Genomic DNA, 18,182 nt, shown 5'->3' on the forward strand with positions numbered 1-18,182 from the left:
TTCAGATCTGTTCTGTTGAATTTGTTGAAGGTTGTTGAAGGGAGGAAATGATCAATTCTCCAGGAATCTCAAACTGGATTTAGGGCTTTCTCCAGGGCTCCATAAGAGAACATCACAGAGAAGATGTTAAGGTATCAATTTATACAATGACTACAACATAGTAAGCCAGTGTTATATCTCAGGTGATTGGACATATAGGCCAAAGTTTAAAATGAGAGCTTGCCTTGGAATATCTACTGTAAGTATGGTAGCAAGTAGAGAGAACCACGAAGTAAAACTATTGTGCTGGCAGTTCCCCTGGACTTATTCTAGGTGCCACCATTTGGTTCCAGTTTCTGTTTATTAATCAGAGAGGTGAGGGATTGACAGTTGCTTAGAAAAATTGCTTGGAAAAGAATGCTTGAAGGCATTCTAAAGGTGGAAGGACCACATCCACAAATGTTCCTTCTGACTCCCTGTTCATCTGGGCTTTTCATTTGACATATTCTAGTTAACTGCTGGGGTTACTAGAAAAATTGGCAGACTTTACAGCTCCTGCCCTGGACATGGACATGGTATCCTTCACTCCAGTGATCTTTCTTATGGCCAGTGCCAGAGATTTGCTTGCTAGCGGGTATTAATGGAGGTCTTTTTGTGCAAACTTATTTGTGAAGGTCCTTAACTGACTACCAGGATACATATGGTACTGGAAGCATAAGAAAATAGGAGAACTAGAAAAGAGAGGGTGTAATTATTACAGAAGACAGGATATTTTGGGTGGAGAGTGGAAGTTGGGTTTTGTGTGGTACTATGTAAGGTGAACCAGTCAGATTCTCTGTAGGAGGTTCAAAAGGATAAACAAGTATCTTTTAAAACTCATTTGTGTTGTTTGATCGAGCAGTTTAAGAATGCCAAGTAGAAGTGACATTTAAAACAGGAGAGCACATACTTCTAAGAGGTGGCATCTTAACTACTTTTGGGAGAATAAATGTGGAGAGATCTTAAGAATTCTCCTATTCCAGAACTATTAATACCTTTTTTTGGTATCTTGTGAAGCTCTTTCCCATAAATGAATTTTCCTCCAAATACTACTTGTGTGGTTCTCAAATATTCATTTTTGTGTATTCTTGAAGGTAGTATTGCAAGAAGTGACAGCACTGCCTAGACCATGTGTTCTTGGGTAGTCACATTAGGAGAGGAATAAGGGCTGGTAAAGTGACTCAAGTGGTACAGTGCCTGCTTAGCAAGTGTGGGGCCCTGAGTTCAAACCCCAATTCTGCAAAAAACAAACAAAACAACAACAAAAACCAAAACTATGAAGGAGAGTAATAAGATGTCAGCTCAGTATACTGGTGTCCTATCTATGAAGTCATGTAACAAGTAGTGGGAATGTATATGTTAAGTAGTACTGCTGTATACTGGAGGCCTGTCCCACAAGCAGACTTACAGATTAGGCACCTTAGAAGTTAGAAAACCAGTGGCAAGTATATACAATCTCTGATTTCATTGAAACCTCAGTTATTCTAGAAGTGGATCTCATCATTTTTCTCTAGCTCCTGTGGATTCTATACGGACTATGAACAGCCTAGTAAATTGAACATGACATGGGTGCCAAAGTACTTGGGAAAGGCATAGGCTGGAAGATGGGCCTTTGTTTCAAAAGTCTGTAACTGTGATTGGAATGTAACTCCTTAGATCTGAGAAGTTCTGAAACTGGAGTAAAGCCAGTAGAGTTGGTCAATCTGTAGGCCTCCAACAAGGAAAAGTCATAATCATAGAAGCAGTAGGTGGCGGTACCAAGGTACCTCCTTGTGCATTACAGTAGAGGTAGTGTCATGGATCTCTGACTGTTCCACTTCTACCAAGTGTGTTGTGGCAGTATTGGTGTGCACTGGAGTAACCTTCAGTTATGGAGGACTTGGTCCATAAACCTGCTCTGATAGTTTGTAATTGTCTCCTTGAGGCAGTTTCCCACTGTCTGTAATTCTGCCAGATATAGAAAAACTCAAGAGATCTAGGATGCTATAAACCTTGGTGGGTCCTTACCTTGTCTTGCCAGAGTGAGTATCAGTACAGTTAGAAGGGTGTGGACATATTGATAGCTATATGTCTTTTTGCAGCAAAAGGTACTAGTTTAGAGAGTTTGTAGTACAGCCTGGGGTAACCAAGAGCACAGGTTTTAGAAGAAAGCATTTGAATCCCTTGTAAAGCTAAGACAGTATGAAATATATAATTTCAGCACAGCACAACTGGCCCTGCTCCTTCCTTCTGCAGGAACTTTGGATAGGATTGCTAACTCTTAACAAGGTATCACATCAATTTGGTTAATGTTACTAGAAAAGCCAGACCAGTAACAACCAAGTTAATGAAGGTTGATTAATGGGGATTTTAACCTTCCATAAAGTGTGTCTTATATCTGGTTATGGAGGTTAGAAGTCCAGCCTAAGCTGTCTTCCTATATCATCAGTAAGTATTTTGCATAGAGATTTATATGAAATGTGCTTCATTTTTAGGTAGTCTTGGATTACATGGAATAAATTCTCTGAATTCAGGTAACCATCTAATAGAGAATAGTTGACACATTTAAACTGGTTAAGATTGTTATCAGTCACTGCTTATATTTTCATGCTCAGGGAAAGGAACAGAGAAGAACTATATAATACCAAGAGAATCTTCCTATGGCCCTGACAATTCAAAATATTTAACTTTTATTGTACCTCTTCTTGAGTAGCTACTGAGAAGTTTAGCCATACCTGGATTGTCAACAAAGTAAGGCTACAGTATATAAGTTTTATCCTTGGCCAGACTGTGGCATAGTTATCATGAATTTTAAAATATATAGTTCCTCACTTAAGAACAGGAGCTATGGTAGGATGTTTTAGGAAACCAAGTGTACTATTTACAAGGGGAAAATTTTAGCCCCAAGGGGAAATGAGTATTGCTGTTGAGTCACTAAGGATTTTTGATTGAAATATCTGTAATGGCTGAAAGACTTATTGGGTAAGCTGGAGGGAGTAGTTTAGCTTCCTTTGAACTAGTCTAGAATCTTTTATTGGTTAAAAAACTATGGATATTAATATAAAGTTAGTAAGCAGGTTATACATTTGAGGTTAATCACTAAAATAATACAAATAGAATTAATGTATTTCAAGGCAGATGAAAAGATGAAAGAAAATTCAACAGAAGGCAGAAAGGAGGAAAAAGGAGCAAAGAAAAAGAAAAATACGGCAACTAGAAAACCCATAATAAGCCAGACGTAGCTCAAACCCATAATCCTAGTTACTTGGAAGGTGCAGATTGGATCACCATTGGAAGTTGTCAGCCCAGGCAAAATGCTCGTTTCAACCAATGGCTGGGTGCAGTGACCTGTCATCAAGCTACACAGGAAAGCACAAATAGCATTGCTGTCCTGGCCGGCGTAGGCATAAAGTAAGACCACATCTCAAAAATAACCAACAACAAAAGGGCTGGTGGAGTGGCTCAAGTGGTAGAGTACCTGCTTGGGGCCCTGAGTTCAACAGCAGCCCCCAGTATGCTGTTCCCCCCTCCAAAAAAAAAAATCCACACTAAGATGGCAGAAATAAATACAAATGTAATTGTGATAGAAAGACATTTTATAGAATAACCTGTCAAGATTATAGTGTTCAAGTTTAACCAAATGACAGCTAATAATAGCGATATTAATATTAGGCAATCTATACTGAGATGAAAATTATTAAAGATAAACTTAGTATAAAGGAAATACTATACCAAGTTCTAACAATTATGAACCTGAACGATCTAACAAGTCTCAAAATGTAAAGCGCTAATACTGAAAAGTTCATGAGAACAATGAAACCATTCAGAGAAACCGTGCAGTGAGAAGTACAAATACAGTATTACAGTAGACATTAGCATTAATGTCTTGTGTAGTAGGCTTTAAAGACCAATGCTGCCTACCAAGCGTAGTAAGAATACTTATAACAAGGTTTATCATCACTGCTAAGTGTAGAAAAAGAAGTTGATAGGAGGCAAGGTTTTGTGATTCTAAAATTTTTATCTTTTCCCATGAGTGTCTGTGAAAGTAACAACTTGAACTGCCAGCCAAATATACCTTTCAGTAAGTACTCAATGGATTATTAAAAGCAGAGATTCAGCGGCCATAATTTTGCCCAATTTTGTAAATGTTAGTTTGGAGAATATGAAGGGAAAGAACCAGGAATTGCTTATTTGTGTTCCCTCATCTATTTTTTCCATCCATCCTGAGGTATTTAGTCTATGTTAAACTGATGAGAAACTGAGGCAAAAACAAATGAAATAATGTGGCTAGAGTTATAGTTTGTAAAAAGTAGTCTAGACTCAAACTATTCTCTATGCCAGGACACACCTGTAGCACCAATGCCACAGAAATATTGTGAGGAAAAGAATCATAATCGCTCGCGCCTGAAGAGCTGAGGATGAGAAGTCTAAGTAAGAACCTTTAACTGAAATACATCAGGGTTTCAAGATAAGGAATTAGTTTCTTGACAGATTATTATTATTAATCTGACAGTACTGAGGTTTGAACTCAGGGCCTCATGCTTGCCTAGTATGTTTTACCTACCACTTGAGCCACAACTCCAGTCCTTTTTGCTTTAGTTATTTTTCAGATAGGGTCTTGCATTTTTGGCTGGGGCTGGCCTCAGACTGCAGTCTTCCTACCCATGGCCTCTCATAGCTAGGAGTACAAGGGGCAAGCCACCATACCTGGCTTATTTGTTGAGAGATGGGGTCTTGCTAACTTTTTGTCTCAGCTAGCCTAAAACTGTGATCCTCTGGATCTCTGCTTCCTGAGTAGCTGGGATTACAGGCAGGAGTCACCACACCTGGCTCTGACAGTTGGCTTACATGTCAAAATACAAATTTAGAAAAGTGTACCTTTTTCATGAAATATGGTATATTTCACTTTTACTTATGTGTGCTGATGCAAATTGTTAAAAATTTTTAGTAACAGAGTCCCTATAGTTTTTCCTTTTCTTTAAGGTTATTCTTTTTACTATTTTCAAAATGGTACTCCAAATTCTAGAAACTAATAGTTGTCCTCTTAATGAAGGTATGTTGTCATAAAGTCACAAGTCTATTTTGAAATGACATTTTCTTAATTCTTTACATATTTAAATATAAAAGCATCAGTATTCAAAAATTTGAATTGACTATTATGGTAACAAAGCCAGAGAATTTTATTTGAGGCCACAAACACTGAAACTTTTTCATTTCATACATACAGTTTTAATACAAATGATAAGACTTATCTCTTTACTAACAATTTAAATTCTAAGACTTTACTGAACATTACTGTATTCACATGACATCTTTCTTAACAAACCTGCAGAAGACAGAGTCTTTGACTTCAGTTATTACCAATGCAAATACCACCTCATTAGCTAAAATGTCACATATCAGACAATTCCTGGTAAATTATTCCTCATATCACAGTGGAGACATGTCCCACCTCTCCAGACTAGAGGCTTTATTATGAGTTGCATAAAAATACTTAGCATTGAATTTTCCGGTTTTATGACATTAGCTACTTTGTTGGATATGAGTTATGTCTTGAGGAAGTATGATGAAACCTACTTCTATATATTTCTCAGATATCATGTAAAATGTGTTTTAAAAGATATGCTAAAGGTATTAAATTATTGCTAATTAGGAAGGGCAAGAAAACCTACATTTTAATTCTGTGTTTTAAGTAATTTCTTCAAGATTCTGCTTAAATGCAAACACTCCCATAGTTAACAAGGCATGACGGACATTTTTCAGTTTTTTTTTTTATAAAATAGGTTATGACCTGTTGACAGGATCAGACTGATGTTATTGGGGTTTGAACTTAGGGCCTTGTGCTTGTTAGACAGTCACTCCACCACCTGAGCCACACACCCAGCTCTTAGAAGGCTTAGTAAGTCACAGTAAAAATTTTCAATACTGGTAAACTGAAGTCACTGTATATTTAAAGTTCTATGAAACTTATTTTGTAGAAACTTCCTGCATTTTATATAGAAAGCAGAACTTTTTAGTACTGAGTTTAGTTTTAGTTTTATTATTTTTGGTGCTGGAGAGTGAACCTAACACCTTAATGCATGTTAGGCACCTGCTCTACCACTGAGCAGTGTTTTATTTTTTTACCCATTTCTGGAATGTACTTAAAATTACAATGTATAAGAAAAGTGTAAGTACTAAAATAAAATTAATTATTAAAATATGTATGGTTAAAAGCTGATGGTTGGATTTCTGTGCCATGTTAAGAGTTGGAAGGAGTATCTATTGCCTGAATATAAAGGAAATACTTCAACATTCATTATGACATTGTCTGACCTAATATAAAAAATGGTTAATCCTCAAAGTAGAAAGTTTTTTCTTAAATCAGTCACTAGAAGATAGTTAATTCACATCAAATTTTAAATCAAACATTTTAAATTTATGTCATAAAATTAGTTTTCTATCCTAAAGAGAATATACAGCACTTCTTCCTTTTTGTATAATCAATAGAGACCAGTGAAATGTGGAACTATGAGCTCTGTGGCATAAAAACCAATATAAATGTACAGCTAAATGTAAAAATGAGGAAATTGGTGTGATCTCAGTTGGAAAAAACAGGAAAAATAGTGAAAACTGCTTCACACTGACAGCAATGAGAAGGGGACTAGCCAAGTTTAAACCAAGTTATCAAAACCCATCATTGGTAAGTTTGTTGAGGTAGATATTTAAATGTTCAGTATATGAGGCATGTAAGTCTGAGCTGAAAAGTTTTAAACAAATTTTTAAAAAATTATACTCACTGCCAGGGCACAGGCATAAAAATATCTTTGGTAAACCAGGATTGCTGCTGAGTCTATTCTCCTTTTTCTTATGTAAGTCAATACTGTGTAGCTTTCTTTGCTTTGGTACTTTTTAATTAGACATATTAAAACCAAGGATTCTAATGATTAGCAAGAAACAGACTGTAAGTATCAAATCAGTTCAAATTGTTAATGAATACTTTAAAACTGTTCTTTAGATTTTTTTTCTTAAAACAACAAAGCAAAAAGGATACTTTTCTATTAATTAAACATTTCCTTTATATACTGTCATTGATTGCTTAGAACTATCTGAGGTTAAGGATAAAGTTTTCGTTTCCATATCTTTTTTTTTTTTTTCATTTTTCTTTTATTATTCATATGTGCATACAAGGCTTGGTTCATTTCTCCCCCCTGCCCCCACCCCCTCCCTTACCACCCACTCCACCCCCTCCCGCTCCCCCCCCTCAATACCCAGCAGAAACTATTTTGCCCTTATCTCTAATTTTGTTGTAGAGAGAGTATAAGCAATAATATCGTTTCCATATCTTTAATTTTTTTTACCATGACTTATAAAAAGGGCCTGGATAATTAAAAGCTAAAATGCTGATTTTTTTATTCTTATTAAAGCTGTTGCTTTGTTAGCATAGGTGTGCTATATTACCTATAAAATAAGAGTGAAATATCATAATTTAAGCAGAATAGTTTTTTGGGGGTATTTTTTGAAAACATATTTTCATACCACCTTTGTTCTGTACTTTATGGTCCAGAGAGAGAAATATCATAATATGTAATTTTTATAGAACTGAGTGAGAGTAATTTGGAAGCACAATGCGTAATTGCCCAAAATAAATTAGCTAGAAAAAACACTTCAGTGTCAGTTTTTTTGAAGCAAGATAGAATTATTCTCAGACTTTTGAAATTTATAAAACTTTTAGAACAAAAATGCATTGATGAATACTGAATAAGCCTGAATAATAAATATAGGATTAAAATGAATTCTAGAAATATTGGACAAGCTGAATATTAGATTGTTTCATGATATTCTGACTAGGCTCTAGTCATAGAATACTGGGCCATAACACACAGCATGTTACTTTGAAAATAACTAGCAAAATAAAATTTTCTTAAATGGATAGCGTGGCCTTAGAATATGCCTTAATATTCTTTAATATAATTATTTTCTTACATTGTATTTCTAGACCTAAATATTTTAGTTCAAAAATATTAGTATGATATACCCCCAAAATATACATCCATAGATATATTCATTACCCTTTATGAGACAGGATAAAAATTTACTTTAAATTACTGGATTATAATTTTCCTGTTATTATAAGAAGGTTTGTATATATAATTCTTACTGCTGCCCAACAGAAATACAAGCCAATATTAGCTCTTGAAGTGGACATGAAATTAAAGTAGTGAATCCTCATATTACCTAGTATTGTAAATCAAATTTCATTAAATTCTAGAATAAATTTCCTTGTAGCTAATTTAAATATTGCTTATATATATAACTTGTTTTATTAATCCACTTTTATAAAAGGAATATAATGTTTTTATAGAAGAAAGTTACAATATACCGCAAACGAGGCACTGAGAGAAAAGTTAGTATAGCTATTTTTTAATTTAAAAACTGCTAATTAGTGCGGCATTTTTTAGCTTTTAAAAACATCTCTAATTCGGTAACAGCGGGCATTCATAGTTTCTTTGTATTTACGAAGTGAAAATGTGTTAGGGTAAATTTTATTAAGTTAAAGTTCATGTTTTAAAAGCCCAAAAACCTCACAAACTAAGAACTAAAAGAAAAAGAAACAGTGATGGTGTCACTGTGTTAAAGGAAGAAATATGTATCAAACCTGACATGATATACACAGTGAGTACTTATACTTGCTAAAATGCGTAAGTGATAAAAATGTCATGTATAAATGACAAAAAGAAGTCCAGACATAGAGGCAATAAACTTTAAGCATAGTTTAGTGTGAACTTTGGTTGTAGTACCTGTTACAAAATCAATGGTCACAATATGACATATTTCTAGATATTTTATGTTTTATAATATATAGATTTTTATATGCATTGATGTTTTTCAAAATCTGTAATATAAACCTAGAGTTTGAAATGTTTTACCAAAACCATTTAATATAGGTAAAATACATACAAACCTAAATATATTGAAACCAAAATAATGAGGAAGCTAGACTCTCCCTAACAGGATCCTGTTTTAAAATTGTACAGTATTACCTCAAATGGTTGCTACATGTTTTCTGTATATGCGGTGGCTATTGTGTACAAATAAACATCTGGAATAAAACTGAAAAGTCCAAACACCAAGATGTTTTAAGTGGTTGTGTGGGATTATCACATTGCTAAAACAGCCAGATGACCAACTGTTTAAACAACTTTATCAAGACATTTGTTGTCTTACAGATACAACTTTTGTTTTGTTTGTTACAGGTTATAGATCTGTATTACGTAAGTGTATGAATAAGTGAAACCATGATTTAATCCTGCATTTCCAACGTTCTGGGTACTAAGATTTCTCTAATTTCTCTTAAAAGAGCAAAAACATTTAACCTTAAGCATACCCAAACCCTCATTCATTACTACAGCACATATGTGGCTACTAGTTATTTTCTGTTATTCAACGTTCTATTGAACAAAGTCAGTAGAGGAAGGTGGAGTAAGAATTAAATCCTCTGAAATCTTTTCTAGGATGAAAGTGTGGGCTTCGAGAATATCGAGGTTTCAAGCCTATAGATGAAGTCTGAGAAAAGTTTCTTCTCACAGAATGTAACCTTGGTTCCTATTAAGAGATTTAAAGAAAATTAGGGTTTTAATGTATTTTAAATGGCTCCAATTTTATAGTTACTTAGGGGAAAGATTTTAAAAATAAGATTAACTGGGCTTGGATTCTAAGGAGAGAGAAGGGGTGCTTCAGGAAATTCTCACTGTAAAGAGGAAGTCATTTTAAAACCTGGTACTGGACAGGAGGCCTCCTAGGGCTCTTTCTCTTAACAAGAGACTCAACATGAGGGACCTGAGAATACTCATATTCAATGATATTTCTAAATTACTAGGTTATACTTACTTTGTCTCATCTCTAACCTTTAAAGATGTTTTTCCACCAAAACTGTAGTTAGAGTATGTAAGAATATGAATCAGATCCTATCAGTGAGAAAGCAGCTATTCAGAGACAATTAGGTAAACATTAATGTACTAGTTCATGTAATGGAGTAACATTTTATCCTATGACTAAGTAAAACATCCAGTGAATAGGTTCTGTTCTAAGAAGTGACTTATTTGATCCACTGCTAAACATAAGGATGATCAGAGACACTGCTGTGCTCAAGACACTGAGAATAGGAAATTTCAGGTAAGGCATGTATACTGACTAAATGCCTACTTCAGAGCATCAAAAGGAGCCAAATCTTTTTGCCTAGAAAGTTCATTTGTTCTGCCTGCTTTAAATGATTTGAATTTGAATACTGTGATTTAAGAAGGCAGAGTTTATGTCATAAAACTGAATAAGACTTTTTTATTTTTTTAAAGACAGGGTCTCGCTAGTATAGCCCAAGCCATCTTCAAACTTTTGATCCTCCTGCCTCAGCCTCCCCAGTGTTAGGATTATAGGTGTGCACCACCACACCTGGTCTTGAATGAGACTTTTGAAGTAGCAACTAGGCTAAATCAACTGCATCTGACCACAAAAATTGAATACAGTTGTTTCAGTAGTTCTGAAAAACTTAACTAGTAACTTACATACAATTAAGGGAAATGAACTAAAGTTTCTAAGATAAAAAGCATAATTTCTCTAAAGAGGCATGTTTGATTATATATAGTTGCAGTTTACATAATATGGGCACACAGGCCATTCTACTGACCTACCAAGACTCTGAACATGTCTACAAACAATGAAATAACCTACCAGTGCTAGAATAGATAACCATCTGGAGTAAGTCATAAAAAGAATGGGTAATTTTTAAAATGCATGTCAGACCTAGGGTTAAAAATGTTTTAAATGCAATTGCAGTGTATCAATACCACTTCGAGATACTTTGTGAAGTTACAAAACAGTCTAGAAACACACTGTGGTATTGTAATAAGTTAAGGATAGTTTATTCAATCAGTATTGTGAGAAAATTCACTCCAATGACATCAGGCTATAGTAAGTCTGAGGAACTTTTATAGTTTTTCAGCTAAGGAGACTTCACTAGACAATTATGATAATGACCACTTATCTTAGAACTACATCAAATTTAGTTAATATAGAGTCTAGTACCTGCCAATTAGAATGTACAAAAATCTCCAAAATCCCAAGCTTGAATAACCCTTTCCAAAAATAGCAAATACAACATGAAAAGTCTATACAATAGCCTGTGTAGTACTAGCAACAGAAAGGGAAGAAAGAAGAAAAACATTTACTTTTGTTGCTGGACATAATTATTTCAAAAGCATGTGTTCCCAATAATAGATGGCATAGGGTAAGGATATCCTTTGCTATCAGAGGATTAAACTTTTTCTGGGATACTGTAGAGGCGCTTTGTTCTTAGCTTGTGTTCCTTCTTATATTTCCCAGATGCTGAGTTGAACAATACTTTTAAAGAAAACTTTTGATGAGAAACCTAACAAAATGAAATTCTAGAGTAATTCTATTTCCACTGTTTGGTTAGGAAACTGGTTCCTACTTGGGTTGCTTGATAAAAATACAATTTAACAATTTCATGTTTATTATAATTTGTTTCTTTTAGAATTGAAATATTTTCTGATTTGGATTTTTAAACACTTCAAGGGATTAGAAGAGGCATTTCATTTTTTTTTTTTTTGCTTGTAACACTTTTTATTTTTTATTTTTTTTTTTCATTTTTCTTTTATTATTCATATGTGCATACAAGGCTTGGTTCATTTCTCCCCCCTGCCCCCACCCCCCCCTTACCACCCACTCCACCCCCTCCCGCTCCCCCCCTCAATACCCCGCAGAAACTATTTTGCCCTTATCTCTAATTTTGTTGTAGAGAGAGTATAAGCAATAATAGGAAGGAACAAGGGGTTTTGCTGGTTGAGATAAGGATAGCTATACAGGGCATTGACTCACATTGATTTCCTGTGCGTGGGTGTTACCTTCTAGGTTAATTCTTTTTGATCTAACCTTTTCTCTAGTTCCTGGTCCCCTTTTCCTATTGGCCTCAGTTGCTTTAAGGTATCTGCTTTAGTTTCTCTGCATTAAGGGCAACAAATGCTAGCTAGTTTTTTAGGTGTCTTACCTATCCTCACCCCTCCCTTGTGTGCTCTCGCTTTTATCCTGTGCTCATAGTCCAATCCCCTTGTTGTGTTTGCCCTTGATCTAATGTCCACATATGAGGGAGAACATACGATTTTTGGTCTTTTGAGCCAGGCTAACCTCACTCAGAATGATGTTCTCCAATTCCATCCATTTACCAGCGAATGATAACATTTCGTTCTTCTTCATGGCTGCATAAAATTCCATTGTGTATAGATACCACATTTTCTTAATCCATTCGTCAGTGCTGGGGCATCTTGGCTGTTTCCATAACTTGGCTATTGTGAATAGTGCTGCAATAAACATGGATGTGCAGGTGCCTCTGGAGTAACAGTCTTTTGGGTATATCCCCAAGAGTGGTATTGCTGGATCAAATGGTAGATCGATGTCCAGCTTTTTAAGTAGCCTCCAAATTTTTTTCCAGAGTGGTTGTACTAGTCTACATTCCCACCAACAGTGTAAGAGGGTTCCTTTTCCCCCGCATCCTCGCCAACACCTGTTGTTGGTGGTGTTGCTGATGATGGCTATTCTAACAGGGGTGAGGTGGAATCTTAGTGTGGTTTTAATTTGCATTTCCTTTATTGCTAGAGATGGTGAGCATTTTTTCATGTGTTTTCTGGCCATTTGAATTTCTTCTTTTGAGAAAGTTCTGTTTAGTTCACATGCCCATTTCTTTATTGGTTCATTAGTTTTGGGAGAATTTAGTTTTTTAAGTTCCCTGTATATTCTGGTTATCAGTCCTTTGTCTGATGTATAATTGGCAAATATTTTCTCCCACTCTGTGGGTGTTCTCTTCAGTTTAGAGACCATTTCTTTTGATGAACAGAAGCTTTTTAGTTTTATGAGGTCCCATTTATCTATGCTATCTCTTAGTTGCTGTGCTGCTGGGGTTTCATTGAGAAAGTTCTTACCTATACCTACTAACTCCAGAGTATTTCCTACTCTTTCTTGTATCAACTTAAGAGTTTGTGGTCTGATATTAAGATCCTTGATCCATTTTGAGTTAATCTTGGTATAGGGTGATATACATGGATCTAGTTTCAGTTTTTTGCAGACTGCTAACCAGTTTTCCCAGCAGTTTTTGTTGAAGAGGCTGCTATTTCTCCATCGTATAGTTTTAGCTCCTTTGTCAAAGATAAGTTGCTCATAGTTGTGTGGCTTCATATCTGGATCCTCTATTCTGTTCCACTGGTCTTCATGTCTGTTTTTGTGCCAGTACCATGCTGTTTTTATTGTTATTGCTTTGTAATATAGTTTGAAGTCAGGTATTGTGATACCTCCTGCATTGTTCTTTTGACTGAGTATTGCCTTGGCTATTCGTGGCCTCTTGTGTTTCCATATAAATTTCACAGTAGATTTTTCAATCTCTTTAATGAATGTCATTGGAATTTTGATGGGAATTGCATTAAACATGTAGATTACTTTGGGGAGTATCGACATTTTTACTATGTTGATTCTACCAATCCATGAGCATGGGAGATCTCTCCACTTTCTATAGTCTTCCTCAATCTCTTTCTTCAGAAGTGTATAGTTTTCCTTGTAGAGGTCTTTCACATCTTTTGTTAGGTTTACACCTAGGTATTTGATTTTTTTTGAGGCTATTGTAAATGGAATTGTTTTCATACATTCTTTTTCCGTTTGCTCATTGTTAGTGTATAGAAATGCTAATGATTTTTCTATGTTGATTTTATATCCTGTTACCTTGCTATAGCTATTGATGATGTCTAGAAGCTTCTGAGTAGAGTTTTTTGGGTCTTTAAGGTATAGGATCATGTCGTCTGCAAATAGGGATATTTTGACAGTTTCTTTACCTATTTGTATTCCTTTTATTCCTTCTTCTTGCCTAATTGCTCTGGCTAGGAATTCCAGTACTATGTTGAATAGGAGTGGAGATAGTGGGCATCCTCGTCTGGTTCCTGATTTTAGAGGGAATGGTTTTAATTTTTCTCCGTTAAGTATAATGCTGGCTGTAGGTTTGTCATATATAGCTTTTATAATGTTGAGGAACTTTCCTTCTATTCCTAGTTTTCTTAGAGCTTTTATCATGAAATGATGTTGGATCTTATCAAAGGCTTTTTCTGCATCTATTGAGATGATCAAGTGGTTTTTGTCTTTGCTTCTGTTAATGTGGTTTATTACGTTTATTGATTTTCGTATGTTGAACCACCCCTGCATCCCTGGGATGAAGCCTACCTGGTCGTGGTGAATAATCTTTTTGATGTGTTGCTGAATTCGATTTGCCATTATTTTGTTGAGGATTTTTGCATCAATGTTCATTAAGGAGATTGGCCTATAGTTCTCCTTTTTGGAGGTGTCTTTGCCTGGTTTTGGGATAAGTGTAATACTGGCTTCATAAAATGTGTTTGGCAGTTTTCCTTCCCTTTCTATTTCACGGAACAGTTTAAGGAGGGTTGGTATCAGTTCTTCTTTAAAGGTCTGATAGAATTCAGCAGAGAATCCATCAGGTCCTGGACTTTTCTTTTTGGGGAGACTCTTGATTGCTGCTTCAACTTCATTTTGTGTTATAGGTCTATTCAGGTGATTAATTTCCTCTTGGTTCAGTTTTGGATGATCATATGTATCTAGAAATCTGTCCATTTCTTTTAGATTTTCAAATTTATTTGAATATAGGTTCTCAAAGTAGTCTCTGATGATTTCCTGGACTTCCATGGTGTTTGTTGTTATCTCCCCTTTTGCATTCCTGATTCTACTAATTTGGGTTTTTTTCTCTCCTCATTTTAGTCAGGTTTGCCAGGGGTCTATCGAGCTTGTTTATTTTTTCAAAGAACCAACTTTTTGTTTCATTAATTCTTTGTATGGTTTTTTTGGTTTCTATTTCGTTGATTTCAGCTCTTATTTTTATTATTTCTCTCCTTCTATTTGTTTTGGGATTTGCTTGTTCTTGTTTTTCTAGGAGTTTGAGATGTATCATTAGGTCATTGATTTGGGATCTTTCAATCTTTTTAATATATGCACTCATGGCTATAAACTTTCCTCTCAAGACTGCCTTAGCTGTGTCCCATAGGTTCTGGTAGGTTGTGTTTTCATTTTCATTGACTTCCAGGAACTTTTTAATTTCCTCTTTTATTGCATCGATGATCCATTCTTCATTAAGTAATGAGTTATTTAGTTTCCAGCTGTTTGCATGTTTTTTGTCTTTACTTTTGTTGTTGAGTTCTACTTTTACTGCATTGTGGTCAGATAGTATGCATGGTATTATTTCTATTTTCTTATATTTGCTGAGGCTTGCTTTGTGCCCTAGGATATGATCTATTTTGGAGAAGGTTCCATGGGCTGCTGAGAAGAATGTATATTGTGTAGAGGTTGGATGAAATGTTCTGTAGACATCTACTAGGTCCACTTGATCTATTGCATATTTTAGATCTTGGATTTCTTTATTGAGTTTTTGTTTGGATGACCTATCTATTGATGATAATGGAGTGTTAAAGTCTCCCACAACCACTGTGTTGGCGTTTATATATGCTTTTAGGTCTTTCAGGGTATGTTTGATGAAATTGGGTGCGTTGACATTGGGTGCGTACAGATTGATGATTATTATTTCCTTTTGGTCTATTTCCCCTTTTATTAGTATGGAATGTCCTTCTTTATCTCGTTTGATCAATGTAGGTTTGAAGTCTACTTTGTCAGAGATAAGTATTGCTACTCCTGCTTGTTTTCGGGGGCCATTGGCTTGGTAAATCTTCTTCCAGCCTTTCATCCTAAGCATATGCTTATTTCTGTCGGTGAGATGAGTCTCCTGTAAGCAACAAATTGTTGGATCTTCTTTTTTAATCCATTTTGTCAAACGGTGTCTTTTGATGGGTGAATTAAGTCCATTAACATTAAGTGTTAGTACTGATAGGTATGTGGTGATTCCTGCCATTTAGTTATCTTAGTTGTTTGAAGGTTTGATTGTGTGTACCTAACTTGATGTTACTCTCTACTGTCTTGCTTTTTCTTATCCTGTGGTTTGGTGCTGCCTGCCTTTTCATGGTTAAGTTGGGTGTCACTTTCTGTGTGCAGGATCCCTTGCAGAATCTTTTGTAATGGTGGCTTTGTGGTCACATATTGTTTTAGTTTCTGCTTATCATGGAAGACTTTTATTGCTCCATCTATTTTGAATGATAGCTTTGCTGGGTAGAGTATCCTGGGGTTGAAGTTATTTTCATTCAGTGCCCGGAAGATCTCACCCCACGCTCTTCTTGCTTTTAATGTTTCTGTTGAGAAGTCTGCTGTGATTTTGATGGGTTTACCTTTGTATGTTACTTGTTTTTTCTCTCTTACAGCCTTCAATATTCTTTCCTTAGTTTCTGAACTTGTTGTTTTAATGATGATATGTCGTGGAGTAGTTCTATTTTGATCTGGTCTGTTTGGTGTCCTGGAGGCCTCTTGCATCTGTATGGGAATATCTTTCTCTAGATTTGGGAAATTTTCCGTTATTATTTTGTTGAATATATTACGCATTCCCTTCGCTTGCACCTCTTCTCCTTCTTCGATGCCCATGATTCTCAAGTTTGGTCTTTTGATGGAGTCAGTGAGTTCTTGCATTTTCTTTTCACAGGTCTTGAGTTGTTTAATTAGTAGTTCTTCAGTTTTTCCTTTAATTACCATTTCATCTTCAAGTTCTGAGATTCTGTCTTCTGTTTGTTCTATTCTGCTGGATTGGCCTTCTGTTTTGTTTTGCAGTTCTGTTTCGTTCTTTTTTCTGAGGTTTTCCATATCCTGGCTGTTTTCTTCTTTATTGTTGTCTATTTTTGTCCTGAGTTCATTTATCCATTTATTCATTGTGTTCTGTCTTTCACTTTGGTGTTTATACAGTGCTTCTATGGTTTCCTTTATTTCTTCTTTTGCTTTTTCAAATTCTCTATTTTTATTGTCTTGGAATTTCTTGAGTGTCTCCTGTACATTTTGGTTGACCCTATCCAGTATCATCTCTATAAAATTCTCATTGAGTACTTGTAGTATGTCTTCTTTTAAATTATTCTTGTAGGCTTCATTGGGTCCTTTGGCATAGTTTATCTTCATTTTGTTGGAGTCTGGATCTGAGTTTCTGTTCTCTTCATTCCCCTCTGGTTCCTGTACTAATTTTTGCTGTGGGGAAACTGGTTTCCTTGTTTTTTCTGTCTTCCTGTCATTGTCCTTGGTGTTGTTACTGTCCCTGTACTGTGTGTAATTAAGTATTTTCTAGCTTGTAATAATAACAATGGTAATATTGAGAATGGAAGAGTGAGCTGAGATGGAAAGCAAGAAGTTAAAGAAAAGGGGAAAACAAATATACAGACAAGAGGGAGAAAGCAGAACAAGGTATCAGACAAGAGAGTTTCAAAGGTATAAACAGGGAGTGTTAGTGTACTAATCGACAGTAAGCTGAACAGACAATAGAGTGACAGAGAGAGGATTGAAAATCAAAGATAAAAAAAATAAAAAATAAGTATATGAAAGTAATATCTATTTATAAAAATGAATTAAAATAAAATGGAAAATAGAAAATTAAAAAAAACAAAAAAAACCAAAAAACCAAAATACTTCCAAGTTTATATGCAATGCAATTTCAGTCTTAATAATTTGGATGTCCGTCTCAATCTCCAGTCCTGGAGTTGGTGCCTCAGATGTTGTTCTGTAGTTGTCTCATCAAAGGGGATGTATAAAGTAGAACAAAACTATACTCACACACACACAGAAGAAAAAAAAAAAAAAAGCCCCACCAAGTGTCCCCAGTTCAAATGCAATACAGTTTCAGTAAGTTTTTCGGCTAGCAGGTGTAATTCGGTTGTTCTCTCATCAAAGGTAGGGAGAAAAAGAAAAAAAAGCGTCTGGAGGCAGTTCTGAGAGTGGTATCTGCAACTGTGGCTTGCCTGCCTGCTGCTCTCAGCCTGTAGCTGGCGGCGTTATTTATGCAGATCTCTGAGGTGAGCTAGCGCTCACCTGGTCCCACAGGCTTTGTTTGCTCAGAGTTCTCCTGTGCAGCGGCCTCTGCCACAGGCTTTCCCCTTTCCCAGCACTGGGAAAGGTGACACTGCCCCGCGTTGTCAGGCCTGTGTGTTTATTTACAGTTCACGTGGGAAGTGGGTCTTCCCTCCTCTCACAAGGTTTCCCGCTCCTGGTTGCTGGGCGCGCCCTGCTCC

At 35.7% G+C, this 18,182-nt stretch overlaps 1 protein-coding gene across 1 annotated transcript in view; it reads right to left on the reverse strand.

Moving 5' to 3' along the window:
* Positions 1-7,258: 7,258 nt before the first annotated feature.
* The window catches only part of Boll (boule homolog, RNA binding protein), a 57,310-nt gene continuing 46,386 nt past the window's right edge, over positions 7,259-18,182 (reverse strand). The window contains 2 exon segments of the mRNA XM_074071337.1: positions 7,259-9,477; positions 9,479-9,582. Of these exon segments, the coding sequence (XP_073927438.1) occupies positions 9,429-9,477; positions 9,479-9,582 (153 nt within the window). The 3' untranslated portion in view covers positions 7,259-9,428.

This window comes from Castor canadensis, chromosome 4 (assembly GCF_047511655.1).
Source record: "Castor canadensis chromosome 4, mCasCan1.hap1v2, whole genome shotgun sequence".
NCBI classification, from domain to species: domain Eukaryota; kingdom Metazoa; phylum Chordata; class Mammalia; order Rodentia; family Castoridae; genus Castor; species Castor canadensis.